This window comes from Diabrotica undecimpunctata, chromosome 3, assembly GCF_040954645.1.
Source record: "Diabrotica undecimpunctata isolate CICGRU chromosome 3, icDiaUnde3, whole genome shotgun sequence".
NCBI lineage: Eukaryota > Metazoa > Arthropoda > Insecta > Coleoptera > Chrysomelidae > Diabrotica > Diabrotica undecimpunctata.
In genome coordinates this window covers 88,376,931-88,391,643 of record NC_092805.1, presented here as the reverse complement: position 1 = coordinate 88,391,643, position 14,713 = coordinate 88,376,931, and the positions used below count along the sequence as shown (strand labels likewise).

Genomic DNA, 14,713 nt, shown 5'->3' with positions numbered 1-14,713 from the left:
TTTACAATCTAAGTGGGAGTTCCATGTTAACTTCCTGTCAAGGGTAATACCAAGATATTTCACCTCTTCAGTAAAGTTATTATTATTTGATTGTCAACGAATAATTGCCCAATTTATTATGTCATAAAATTTGAAACTATTTATTTATTTATTAACGGATATATCATTTACATTGGAACAAAATATAATATATAAAATTTTTCAAAGTAAGCATAACATTGGAAAATAATTAGTAAAGTTTAACAAAAACTAATAATTAACTTGAATACAAACTAATATCACACAAATAGCAGTCTCTTTTTCACATTTTTAAATTGTTCTATGGACTGGAAAAATAAGTCCAGATCACTTTGGTACCTATTATATAGTCTCACCATATAAGTAAGAGGCTTGAAGTATTCATAATTCAATTGATGAAATGGTAGATGAAAGAACGAAGTATGCCTAGTTCCATGAAGAGTGTTAAGACCTAATCGATTTAAAAGTTCAGGGCAATTTATGAAATTATTAGCAATTTTGTAAAGGAATATTAGGCAAAAATAATCTTTTCACTGATTCATAGAAACCATTTTCAAGTGATCAGCTATCATACTATAACTGTATGGGACAGAGAGGTCATGAAAAGCACTACGGTAATGATAGTGTTTACCAAATTTATGCTGAACACGATCAAGCTTGTCTATAGATGTTTGATAGTAAGGTCCCCATACAACTATTGCATATTCTAGTCTGGAGCGAATGAGACTATTAAAAAGAATTGGTAAAACAAAACATGAAAATTGAGAAGTGTTTCTAGTTATAAACCCTAATTGTTTAAATGCACTATTTACTGTGACCTCTAGATGCTTACGAAATGTTAATTTAGAATAAAAATAAACACCTAAATCCTTAACACAGTCCTGCCTAGACAGCTGAGTGTTATCAATGATATAATCGTAATTTAAAATTGTTTGCTTCCTGTGAAAAGTAATAACACAACACTTATTAATGTTCAATTTTAATTCATTTAGTTTGCACCAATCGCTAAATCTGCTGAGATCCTCTTGTAGCTGAATTTGATCATACTGACAAGTAATGACTTTATAAATTTTTTTATCATCAGCAAAGTTGAGAAATTTTGAATACTTAATGACTTTCTCAACATCGTTAACAAAGAGAACAAAAAGTAGAGGACCACAATGTGACCCCTGTGGTACTCCAGAGAGGATATCAACAGATTGAGACAACACACCATTTATCTTAATGCTCTGGGTGTTATCCACAAGAAAACTATCATATCAATCAAGCCATTTGCCAGCTATACCAATGGCTCCTAATTTACTGATTAAATAACGATGATTTACTTTATCGAATGCCTTTGAGAAGTCAGTATAGATGCTGTCCACCTGGTACTTCCTCTCAAAGGCACCCAATATATCATCTTGGTAGACCAACAAGTTTGACACTGTGCTCCTCCCCCTTTGAAAGCCATGCTGTTGGGGTATTATTATATTATTTGTTAGTTTTGATAAGTGAGAAGTCACTAGCTTGTCAAGAAGTTTTGGGATTGCTGACTGTATACAAATTCCTCGGTATTTTTCAATATCTTCCCTTTTACCTGACTTAAAAATGGGTACAATATAACTGTTCTTCCCGAAAGAAGGGAACTCACCAGTCATAAGAGATAAATTATAAAGATATTTTAGGGGCATAGTAAGAGAGCATAGACAGTGCTTTAATAATACCGGTGGGATTCCATCAGGCCCGAGGAGAATTTGTTTGGAAGTTTTCTTAATTCATCAAACACTGATATAGTGTCAACTTGAATTAGGTTTACAGGGTCAATGTGTCTGACACAGTTTTCAAAATCTGGAATGGGAGCACCTTTATCGTTCTCATATACACTAGAGAAGAACTCAGCAAAAAGGTTAGCAATTTCGATATTGCCTTGTGCCCTTCTGTTACCTAAATACATTTCTTGGGGGTAACTCGAAGATTTACGAAGTCTGCCAATGTATCCCCAAAATTCCCTGGGGTTATTACTAAAATTTTTTTCAAGAGACGAAAAATGTTGTTTCTGACAAAGTTTATGTTCAACTTTACATTGATCACGCAGATTAAAGAACAATAAGTAGTCCTCGTTTGATTTAGATAATTTAAACCTCAGATGAGCTTTTTTCTTTTGAATAACAAGATCTTCAAGTTTTATTGAGAACCAAATTGGGAACTTGTAGGAACACTTGACACCCTTCATAGGAACAACAATATCTAAACACTGATACATACAGCTGTAAAATATTTGACAAGCCTCATTTATATTATTACAATATTATAATGCATCCCAATTAACTGAAGACAGATAAAGATTAACAGAATTAAAATTACAGTTTTTGAAACCATAAACATAGTCTTCATAAAAAACCGACTCTTTAAAATAGCCAATAGGGATAAAAAATTCATATGGCTTATGCCTGAATGATTCACAAAACAATGGATCTACCGGCGTACACACATTTAGATCAGGTATATGTAAAAAAATGAGATCCAGGAATGTTCCATGTCTGTTTGGTATATTATCCACATACTGTATTCGCATGAGAGCCATCAGGAAGTAAGGTAGATAAATAAACCCCGTTTTGATCATTAGCCCATTGAGCATCTCTCAGGTTCTAATCGCCAGCCAAGAACTTTGTGGATGTTGACTTATCAGTTCCTCAAGAAAGGTGCAGTGATATTCATATGCCTCAGCTAATGAACTAGGTGGTATATAGACTCCTCCTATTATACGCTGATCATCATTCAGTTTAACTTCCACAAAAAGTTGTTCTATGTTAAACAAATTTGACTTACTTATTAGTTTAGAGGATAGGTTTTTCTTGATTGCAATGTACACCCCTCCGCCCACAATGTCCAATCCATGCTGATAGCAGTCCTGTCTATAAACATTATAGTTTAATAGATCAGTCTCACTAACCAGAAACTTTTTAGAAAGCCACGATTCAATCAAAATAACAATATCATAATCATTTAGTAGCAAAGAGTCCCTTAACTGAGAGAGTTTAGTTCGAAGTCTGCCAGCATTATGAAAGTAACATTTTAGGCTACTTCTCAGTTTTTTGGCAGGTTAACTGTTGTGGATTTCGGCAGCATAAACGTTTCTATGGTAGTTAAACACAAACTTCCTGAAAAGGACATCTGGGGAAAAAATCACTAATATTCACTATTGTCTCGTACTCAGTAGGAATTCCAAATCTAAATGAGTTAAATTCTTCATTAGATTTTAACAGTTTAAGATAAATGTCTTTTTCATTACCAATATTGGCAACCTTCTTTATGTAATCTTTTACAATGGACTCACCAACAGAGTTTTGAACCCTACCTAGGTAAAACCATGAGTGTTTAATATGATTAGCTTTGGGCACACCTTTTAATTGGTCTGAGCAGGCGCCAGTATCGCACACTAGTGCATATGAAGATTTTCTGAGAGCATTATGATGGGTAGCTTCACTGGGCCTGGGACTACTCAAGAGAGACTGCGTAGCACTCGGCACAGCAGAACTTATGACTGATGCAGTAGAAGTTATGTCACTCTGATTTTGAGTGGGTTCATTATCAATTTTACTCGTCAGTAAGGTTTGTCTATTCAGCACAATCTCTTGTTGGATTTTTGTATAGCCATATTCAAACCATCCACCTTCGATGAAACTTGATCCGAGTGATTTTTAAGTGATACTGAATGATTATTCGCCACAGCCTCCTGGGCTGCACTCAGTTTTGTTGTAATATGTGTAATGATATCATCTTTAAAGGAAGAAATCAATGCTTTGAGATTTGGTGTCAAATCAGAATAAATCAAAGTTTTTAAACTGTTTGAAATCATGTCAACATTGGTGTTAGGAAAATCAGGGACATTAACATCATAAACATCATCAGTCATGTCAACTGAGGCTTTGGGGCTACCAGGTACTCCTATGTTTTTGCGACAATCTGGGCAGACAAACAGCATAACCGTAGATGGGCTGGGTATGCACCGAATTTCTTGCACTTGTAAGCCTGTGCAAATACGGCATACAAATCTCGAGCATAAGTCACAGGGATAGCCAAAAATGCCTGTTTTGTTGCATTTGTCGGTATGACAGTCTTTGTTGCACTTAAAACATAACTTACACATTATTTTTGCAAATGAATGAGGTTCACTTAACCCCAATATATTCTTTATTTAAAATATGCCTCTAAAACCAGAGTAATATCAAAATTAACAATTTTGCATTTGCATTTTGCATTAATAAAGTATATATAGTTATATTTTATGCAAATCGCTGAATAATATCGAACCACGATTGTATCACAGTATAAAGTAACAATATATTGTAACACGATATAAAAACAAAACTAACATAGACAAAAAAGAAAGAAACAAAACAAAACAAAAACCAGGTCACAATTTAAAATCGATTAAACCAAATACAGAGCTAGAAGCATCAAAAATCACGTGCGATATTAATTGCACTTTAAAAATACTTTGCTTTTCAAAGCAATCTAACCTATCTGTTGTAACGATGTGCATTGCCTTCGTCTCGTCAGCACTCCGTACACACGCACTCCCACCACAAATTCCTATTCCATCGATGTGCAGTGTAGTTCCGTACCTGGTCTTGGAGTATTGATTTCGGATTCGGATAGACCTATTCTTTCCCGTGACTAAGTACTGATTAGTCGCTTTCCGCTCCTCGCTGGACCGAGTGTTGATCAGCCCGTTCCATATCTATGACTTTGACACGTCCTTTCCCTTCTTCGCCGCGTGTCGATTAAGACACCATAATTACTGTTTAGATTTTATGGCAATAATTGTATTTTATTTTCGTAAGTATTAAACAGTGGGTCGCCGAGCCGTAACATAATGGTCGCAGCCGCAGGATTGGCAGTTTATTTTTATTGGTTTAAATATAGCTTTATTTTTTTATTTATTTGTTCCAAATATATTTTTCTTTTAATTTAAACCTGCGTTTTACTCATTCTGTTGTCTAAAAAAGAGCTACCCTTCACACTGTATACTGATTTGCAGACCTAGATAGATGAGAAATAAATTGTACAGCATAGTGAGATCCTTGTGCACGTGTCTGGCCTGAGGAGTTGTGATATTTAGACTGTAGTTTAGAATCCTTAAGGATATTAAGCCTGTGATCCTTCTTTTTCTGGTGAAGAAGACTATCTTTGTCTTCTTAGGATTTATAGATAGTGAGTATTCTTTGCACCAAGTTTCTACTAGTATGAGAGCAACTTGTAATCTCTCAGATAGTGAGTTTTCAAAATTACTGTTGTACTTTGTGATTAAAAAATCGAGCAAGACTGAAAGGAAAGATATACAATAGTGTGGTGAGACCTGTGTTGGTGTATGGCGGTGAAGGGTGAAGTAAAGAAGATTCAGAAAAAGAAGATGGATGTAGCTAAAATGAACATGTTTTGGTGAATGTTGGGTAAGACTAGAAGGAACAGGATCAGAGATGACTTGATTAGGGAAAGAGCCGGGTTGACTATAGTCTCAAAAAAAAATTCAAGAACAAAGACTGAAATGGTTTGGTCATGTCAGACATAGAGATGAAAACTATGTGGGACAAAGGATAGAGCTGTTAGAAGTTGATGGAAGGAGAGGTAGAAGAAAACCGAGGAAAAAATGGAAGGACTGTGGCAGAGGACTTGTGAGAGAAAGGTTTAGGTGAAGAAGACCCTATAGACAGAACTGATCGGCAACAAAGACTAAGGAGCAGCAACCCCTGAAAAGGGAAAAGCTGAAGAAGAAGACTGAGGCTATTCCAATCTCTGATATTCCTTAGCCAAGATTTCTTCTTTCTTCCCAAGCCTTTTTTTCCAAGTGGAATAGCTTCTTTAGGCAGGCAATAACTTCTTTAATACAACATCACTGATACAGTTACAAACAATAACATCCATCTTGTTTCCAATCATTCAAAACACAAAGAAGCTTCTAGACTAGCTCCTCAAGAAACATCCCTTTAAGGTTGATGTATAATAAGTTGAAAATCCATAGACAATACAATCATAAATGAGTATTTGAAACACCCCATCTTAACAATAGACCTTGTACCAGAATGTAAGTACTGCTTATATTATTTTATACTAATCTCACCCTTACATTCATTAAATAAAGTAAAAAACCCTCCCCATTTTTTAACTAACATACCTTTTGTACCATACCTGATGTATGGTTTGTTCAAATTGGTAGAATTACAATATGTAATTTTTTCAGCATTCTAAAGATTATACTTTACTGGTGACCTGATGATGACTAGAAAACTGTAGTAGTTACAACTGGTCGTCACTTACTAAATAAATAGACTGTCAGTAAGTCTGTCATTTATTTCTACTACTTAGTTTGAAATGAACTCACAAGAGCAACCAATTCATTATTAAAATATTCGTTCAGGAAAAGAATGTCAAGAAATGATGGAAAAATACTTTGCACTAAATAAAATTTTACAGCAAACCTATTGAGCTAATGGAGACAGTAACAGCAATGGTCACCAAAATAATAAATAAGGAAGTTGCTCAAGCACTTCAAAAAATAAAATAAGGTAAAGCGGTATAACCAAATAATATAACTTTCTTGGGAAGTGTGGAGAGCTTTAGAAGAGATAGGAACAAGTTGGCTAACAGGTTTGTGTAATAGAATTATGGAAGTGGGACAAATGCCAGACGAATAGAGAAGTGATATGTTAGTACCTGTTTACAAAAACAAATAAGATATACATCAAGCAATATATACTACACTATATATAATGAATACCTACTACTATATAACTACTTAGCCACACCAAGAAAATATGAGAGAAAGTAATTGATAAATGGATACATGAAGAAACCAAAATATGCAAAAATCAGGTTGAATTTACACAAGGCAGATCAAAAACAGATGCAATTTTCATTATAAGGCAGCTGATGGAAAAAGAAAGCAATAACAACAAAAAAAACAAATGCTTCTATGGTATTCATTGATCTTGAGAAATCATATGATAGAGTTTCTCAAGATCTGTGGTGGACTCTAAATAACACTAAATATGTCATAAATATACTATTTTAATAAATTTACTTAGTAGTGCTTTTAAAATAAGTCAGATCATAATATGTGAGGTTTGGTCTTTTCAGCAAAAATTTATTATAAAACATTTTATATTTTTAGTATCCTTTTATTATATAAACTTATTTAGTTAAACCTGTAAATGATTTTTATATTATTCAATCCAAGTGGACTATATTTTAACACAATTTTATTAGTAAAAATCATTGATATTTATTATTTTCTACTTCTGTTTGTTATGATTAAAGCAATTATATATGTGTTTTCTTTCCAGTTAAAATTTTTGAATATCCTATTACTTTATATAAGTACCTATCATTTTTTAATACCTTTACTAGTTTGCACCAAAGAAAACATTAAAATTTGAGTTTTTTTTTTACTTTTTCATTTAAATTCACTAAAAATTGTGCATTTTAAGGGCTACCCTTTAGTAAATTACACAAAACATTGAATAAAATACCTGGAATAATATTTTCTTCACTTTTTTCCTCCTCTGAAGGCTGTTCTGGCTCAAATCCTGTAATAGCAGCAGTACTTGCATATTCAATTGGTTTAGGCCAGTTGATCAATTTTGGATGAAATAATGAAGTATCTGGAAATGAATTGTTCTTGACAGCTTCTACTACCCAATCTGGAGTAACAATTTTTACTAAATTAGGTCCTAACTCTTCAGCCCTTTCAACTTTAGGTCCCTTTGCTTCAATAGCTATAAGAAATTGACAGTTTTTATTAAAGTTTAATTGAACTTTTCCTCCATGATAGGTAATCAAAGACCATAGGAAATTTCTGTCTTCTCTAATTTGTGAAAGACAAAATGTAAAATCTGAGAATAGTTTGCCATTTGCAGCAAACAAATAGGGCCTTATGTTGACAAGCTTGTGAAGGGATACACACATTAAAACCCATTTTGGAGTCAAAGCTGGTATTTCATATAAATCATTTGCATCAACAATATCATTTTCTTCTGGATTTTCTCCTACAATCAAATGTGTGATATAATCAGAGAAATAATTTAACCGTTCTGCACCCCCAGCTTTCAATAATTCAATGATCTGCAAAATAAATATAAAATATTACTATGTGTACACAAACTAATTTATCCATAGTTTATATATGCATTTCTAACCTTTTCATCAACTTCTCCACTGACAAAAAACTTTATTTCACAAAATAAGTTTTCTCTTAACTCCAATTTTGATATTTCTTGAGAAATGTCCCCCATTGTTTTAAATTAAATTAAAATGTTTATAAACCTTCCTATTCATCTCTTTGAATAATACTGAAGATAGTCACAAAACTTATAACTTAAAAATTGATGTTTTTAAAATTTAAAATTACATTTTTTTCAGTTTAATGACTAAAATATGTTCTTTTATTAATTTTAATCATAAATTCACTAAATTTTCTAAAATATGTTTGATTTTTGCTACCAAATTTAAATGATAATTTTCATATCAATTACTCTGAAGTTACCGCTACAATTGCAAGTGACACTCGATGTCATTTCATGCATACATCTGTCAAAAATTAATAGTTTTGAATAAATTGTTATAACATATATTCTTTAAAAAGTAATAACAATACATCATTTTTAGTTTTCCTATTTATAATGTATTTTATAATTATTCCTCATATGTACCAAGGGACTTTGGTAAAATTAATTTTATTGCAAACCAAAATATCTCCGAAATAATGTTGGTATGTGGTGTTAAAGTGACAAGTGACATATATACGAAAAACGAATGACAGAAGCGACCTCTACGCTACCGTGTTCAAGCTGCCGCAAAAAAGTGTTGTTTGGTTTGTAGTAAAAAGGCTCTGTAAAAATCATTAAAAATCCGAGCCATCTTTTAGTTTTAAGTTTTTTAAATATTGTCAAAGAGTATCACAAGGATCTCTCAAATGGCAGAAGCAGATAAATTGAATATCGACAGTATAATAGCCCGTTTATTAGAAGGTAATTTAATGAAGGTCAAGTTATGTTGACAAAAATAATGGCGTCTGGTGAACGCCTAGCTAGATAAACGTCAAAAATAATTTTTGTTTGTGGAATTTTAGTGCGTGGAGCAAGACCTGGCAAAAATGTACAACTCACAGAAAATGAAATTAGGGGACTCTGTTTAAAATCTAGAGAGATCTTCCTTAGCCAGCCAATTTTGTTGGAACTTGAAGCCCCTCTGAAAATTTGCGGTAAGCGATATTAAACTATTTTTTTGCATATCAACTCAAATATGAGACACATTCTAAGTAAGTCAATGTTTTTTTGGTTTTAATAAATTGCTGTATGTATCTACTTTCATATTTTATTTGTTAAAGTAAATCAAATCGAATTAATTTGATAAATTGCCTATAATACCTATACGATAATACAATAAATCCTTGAAATTTGTGAAAACAAAATAAAAATTCGTATTTTTTTGTCGCTGATTTTACTACTTAGCTCCAAATTACAATACTAAGGTATTGTGATCCTATTTTGTCAGCTCTTTGAAGTTAACTATACTTGTAGCCAATGCATAATTCAACAATAATAAAGAATACAGGTATTTAAAAAAAGTTTATTTACAAATTAAGTTGTGAATAATTTTATTTTTTATTTTCCAATATAAATATTGGAGATGTTTTCAAATTACTTAATATTCAACAAATTGTAGAAAGTTAATTATTGATCAATTTTGCTGAGATGTTTTGCAATCTTATCTCCAAACCATACTTTGGTTATTAAACAGTCTGTAATCTGACTGGTTTAAAATTTATGCAGATTGAATCATGGTTGTTGTTTTTGTGATTGTTGCTTATTTTAAATTTAAATGCAATAAGTCACTGTGTTACTAAAAATTCTTTAAAATCTTTTTCATCTCTGAAGCTGTCTTTTCCACTGAAATTGTCATACTGCAGAGCCCATTGCCTACTTTTTCAATTAATATACAAGTACTCAGCACTTTTATGTTCTCTAGCAATAACTAATAGACTAAGGCTAATTGAACATAATTGGGTTCCTTTAGTGCTTAAGACCTGTTTGGAGCTAAGATAAGTCCACAAATGGGATCACTGTTAGATAAATATTATATTGGTGAACTTACATGTATAGAAGGTGCATTTATTGGAATTAACACTGAACAGTGAAAGTATATACCTTTATAATTATTATTTACAATAAGCTAATTGAATTCAACATTTGGAAAAGGACACAAGTCCATTAATTAAAACTACCACTCCTATTCATTAGAAAGTCCAGGACTTGTGCCATTTATAAACAGACTTCAATTTTTATTTGTCTTTTATGTTAAGTTGTGGTATATGAAGATGTGCCCTTTCTACAGAAAACATGTAAAACACCTCAAGAAATAAAATGGCACCAAAAAGTGATAAGGCTGCAGGAAAAAATATTACAGATATTTTGCAAAATAATACTCCTGATAGAACTCATTTCAGTTTTATTTCAATTCTTATTAGAAAAAGTATAACATTTATCAGGATGGAGTTTATTGAATTGAATTCTTTAACTAGTAGTTATATCAGATTGTAGAATATGCATAAATTTTACCAACATATATGTCCATTTTATTAATTTTTCTGTTTTTTTCACGTCAGTAGTGTATGGAGTAAGTAATGCAATCTTCAATTATGTTGGGGTACAAAATTTTCTTATTAGTGTTAGATATTTAAATGTTTTGTTGATCTTTAATTTTATTTTTTTTAAATATTTTACAATTATTGGCCAAATACAGTACAAGCCAATGATCTGTATCACATGACCAGCTAATGGAATTAACACCTCACATTCCACTAAAAATTCATAATGTAATACTATTAACAGATGTTCAGTCAAATCCAAATTTAAATAACTATTTTTTTCTTTTGTAAATTTGTTTCAAGATGTCAAACTATACAAATAAATAACAGTCACCACATAGCACTTACCAAAATTTTAGTTTTAAATTAATAAAGTATGAAATCACTCAATAATCTGAATATTTATTTATAAGGAAATATTTTAGATAATGGAAATTATAGTGAAACTTAAGTAATATAGACCCTGCCTTACATGAAATCCTTTTTAGGATAGAAATTTAGATGATTACCAGCATACCCTGTGCTATTGTGTTTTACACAAATTTCACTATGTTTTAAAACTACTTTCATTAATGTCAACTGTAGGGTGTTCCAAAAAATTCAAGAATGTCTATATTAGAGATTTTTGTCACCTTGTACATTAAATAGATACCACCCAGTAAATGTGACCATTTCTTGAAACTACCCTGAAATTGTGGACTTCATAGAATCATTTAAAACATTTTTAAATCATTGAGCTATATTCTCTTGTGGTAGATTTTTTCTATATATCCTGATAATGGAAAACTTTGAGATCTAAATTGATCTCTGCTCCCTGGTATGATTATTTTCCAATATGATTGTAAGAAATTTGAATTCAATTTATCAGGTATTACTATTCAACATTTTCTTCTCAGATATAAATGATAAATTTAATAGCTATCACTTAATTTTCACATATCAGTACTGAAAAATGTATGATGAAATAGATGAAAGCAAATATATGTTTAATCACATTGTTTGTCAGTGTTATTTTGAAAGGATATGCAGTAATCATGAGTGATATACATGTTTATAGATGAGTTTGATCAAAAGCAACATATTATTTTATTTTTCTAAGGGGTGAAAGAATTTAGTCATTTTTTGTATGTAATAATGTTCATTACAAAAATACTTTTTAGTGATTTTTTGAAGCAGAATAGATGTAATTATACTATTATTGTTTGTTTAATATGTCTGACAAGATTTTAATCCAATGTGTGTTCTCTTATGAAGCATCTGGGTCCAAGACAGCAAAACTGTTATTTATTTTGCCCAGGTCAAAAATCTTTGAAATGCAACCTATTTGGTCAGAGTTCAGTGTGATTAGCATATACTTATTTATTACATCCCAAAAAAATTATGACACTTCTCAAGTATACGAAAATTTCTGAAAACATCACCTGTTAATTTTTTGTAGTGTAATATATGTAGAAATTTAACAATTATTGTTTCTTTATTATTTTGACACAATGTGCTACAACAATTGTACAGTTTTTGCTTCCTTTGGATATTAGATAAGATTTTCAATATTACAAATATTTGACATGAAATATGCTATGAGAAGATATTATGTAGCTTGTTTGCTATGTAGATTTATTATGATATGGAGATAAAGGTATTAGAGAGCCAAAATAAAGATTAATAATGTTATCTCATGTTTTAAAATAAATATATATATATATATATATATATATATATATATATATATATATATATATATATATATATATATATATATATATATACTATGTCAAGTGTTGCTTAAACTTGTATTAGATGATATAATATTCTGATGACAAATACAGTGTCATAACTATTTTTCATTGTATTTATTTTTATCTATCACAGGTGCTAAACCATCAAAATGATGTTGTCTTACCTATTGGAGAAATAATAGTATTTCTTATTTTCAAATTTTCATGTTGTATTTCTTTACTAATATTTTGTTTTTGTCGCATAATTGTCTAATAATTTTTTACTGAATTGTAAAAGATTTAGTGGCAATGTGGTCAGCTTAATGAATGTAGTAGTTTGCCACTTTAATGTTAATTTAACTGAAAAACCAAATTGTAAAAAAATAGCTGAAAATTGAACTGGTATTAAAATCTAAGAATATAAGACTTCACATATTAAAAAGATAAGAATGAAGAGAAAGACAAAAGAGAAAATGGTTAATAGGGTAATTGATTAAAAAAGGATGAAATAGAATGTAGAAAGTGATAAACCATAAAAGAGAGCCAGCCAATTAAGTTAGATTTTTACTCAACATCACCATATAGATGGGTTTGACAGTTGAAATGTGTAATATGAGGTAATACAAGAAGATTCTTATCTAGTGATTCATCAATTTTTTAATGGAAATATGTTTAAATAAACAATCAAAATGTGAAAATCATTATTTTGCTCATAACTTAAAAACTCTATTTATAGCCCAGTCTGGTTATGCAAAAATCATTGATTTCACAGCAAAATTTTTCGCAGATATCTGAAGCTTTTAAGACATAGGTGGGGGTTACTAGATGATGAATAGATAAAAAGATACTCCTATTTTTACCTTGCGTTTTTTTTTAAACAATAATTTATGGTCGCAATTTGATTTTTTGTCTGTAAGTTTTTTCCCTTACATATTCCCTTAATATTTTAATTAAACAATATTTATATCATTTTTTTATATCAAGAATATCTTTATTTTCCCGTTTTTTCAATTAAAATTGATAAATAATTTAAGGAGATATTTGCAAAAAAGCAGTTTTTTGCACTTTTTTTATAAATTTAATTAACATTTTTATTAACAAAATAAAATGTTATTAATACATTTAACCCTACAATGCGCAGCGATGCATATTTGCATCACCCTGGTTTTTCGCTTCCACGGTACCCTCTAATAAATTTTATGCTTAGAAAACGACTTGATTCAATTATGTACTACCCGTCCATCTGGCAAACAGACCTAGAACATCGTGGGCTACACAATAATCTTAGTTATTCAGTGTAAACGGATTCGTTCACGTGGTTGCACTATTTGTGCTTTTGTGGTGTTTTATTTTGCTAATAACTTGTTAATTATTACCAGGGTGAGTACAAAAAAATTACTGAGTTATTTGTAACTTTAATAAAATAATGTTAGTTGATATAATAATTGAAGAATATATTTACTTATTTTGTAATTGGAAAAATAACAGTCGATTCATATTTGAATCACTGAGCTTTCGGATACATAATTGCACCTAAAAATATAAGAGTTGTAACATTCTATAATACGTTCGCAAAAATGATAGATTCATTGATATTATCATTTTTTGTTGCAGATGTCTCTTTTATATAAAGATGGACATAAAACAATTCGGTTGGATGAATTAGACAACGATGGCTTACTTGATTTACTAGTAAACATACCCAGTGGCAGTGAAGATGTATTAGATGATTTTATTGACAACGAAGATGAAACTAAACAATCTACAAATATGCCTGTATCTATTTCTGCGGATTTGTTGGATAAATATATAAATCAGCGAGGCACCAATGAAATAAAGATTATGGTATCTGATGTCGAACATAATCAATCAAACGAATACTGTAACGTGGATAACTCAGATGACACTGGAGATGAAGTGGAAGAAGCTGCTATCAAATCCAACAAGACTTCTACTAATAGTTTTTCTATGACATGAGGTTATTTTATCACCTCATTGACGTAACTGTAATAAATGCTTGGCTTCTTTATCGACGATGTAATGAAGGCAAGCCAAACCTTTCAAAACTTGCACAATTTAGAGTTGACTTAGCATGTACACTATCTACTATTGGCTCACAAAATGCGACGAAAAGAAGACGACCATCTGACTTGCAACAACAAATCGATTTTAAAAGAAAAAAAGCTAATGTTGCTCCCTTGTCACATCAGGATGTCAAATTGGACAACCATAATCAACTTTCCATTTGGAACAATACACATCTACGTTGTAAGAATCCTCTGTGTGAGAATCAAACTTTTATAGTGTGTGAAAAGTGTAATACAGCTTTGTGTTTACACAAAAAAACTGT

At 30.9% G+C, this 14,713-nt stretch overlaps 2 protein-coding genes across 2 annotated transcripts in view; one reads left to right on the top strand and one right to left on the bottom strand.

Moving 5' to 3' along the window:
- The window catches only part of Ptip (PAX transcription activation domain interacting protein), a 72,480-nt gene extending 63,939 nt beyond the window's left edge, over nucleotides 1-8,541 (bottom strand). The window contains exons 1-2 of the mRNA XM_072526245.1: nucleotides 8,199-8,541; nucleotides 7,533-8,124 (exon numbers count right to left, since the gene is read on the bottom strand). Of these exons, the coding sequence (XP_072382346.1) occupies nucleotides 7,533-8,124; nucleotides 8,199-8,294 (688 nt within the window). The 5' untranslated portion in view covers nucleotides 8,295-8,541. The remainder of the gene's footprint in view (nucleotides 1-7,532; nucleotides 8,125-8,198) is intronic.
- Nucleotides 8,542-8,828: 287 nt separating this feature from the next.
- Nucleotides 8,829-14,713, top strand: part of LOC140437023 (serine/threonine-protein phosphatase alpha-2 isoform) — a 42,083-nt gene continuing 36,198 nt past the window's right edge. Inside the window, exons 1-2 of the mRNA XM_072526244.1 lie at nucleotides 8,829-9,029; nucleotides 9,131-9,262. Of these exons, the coding sequence (XP_072382345.1) occupies nucleotides 8,975-9,029; nucleotides 9,131-9,262 (187 nt within the window). The 5' untranslated portion in view covers nucleotides 8,829-8,974. The remainder of the gene's footprint in view (nucleotides 9,030-9,130; nucleotides 9,263-14,713) is intronic.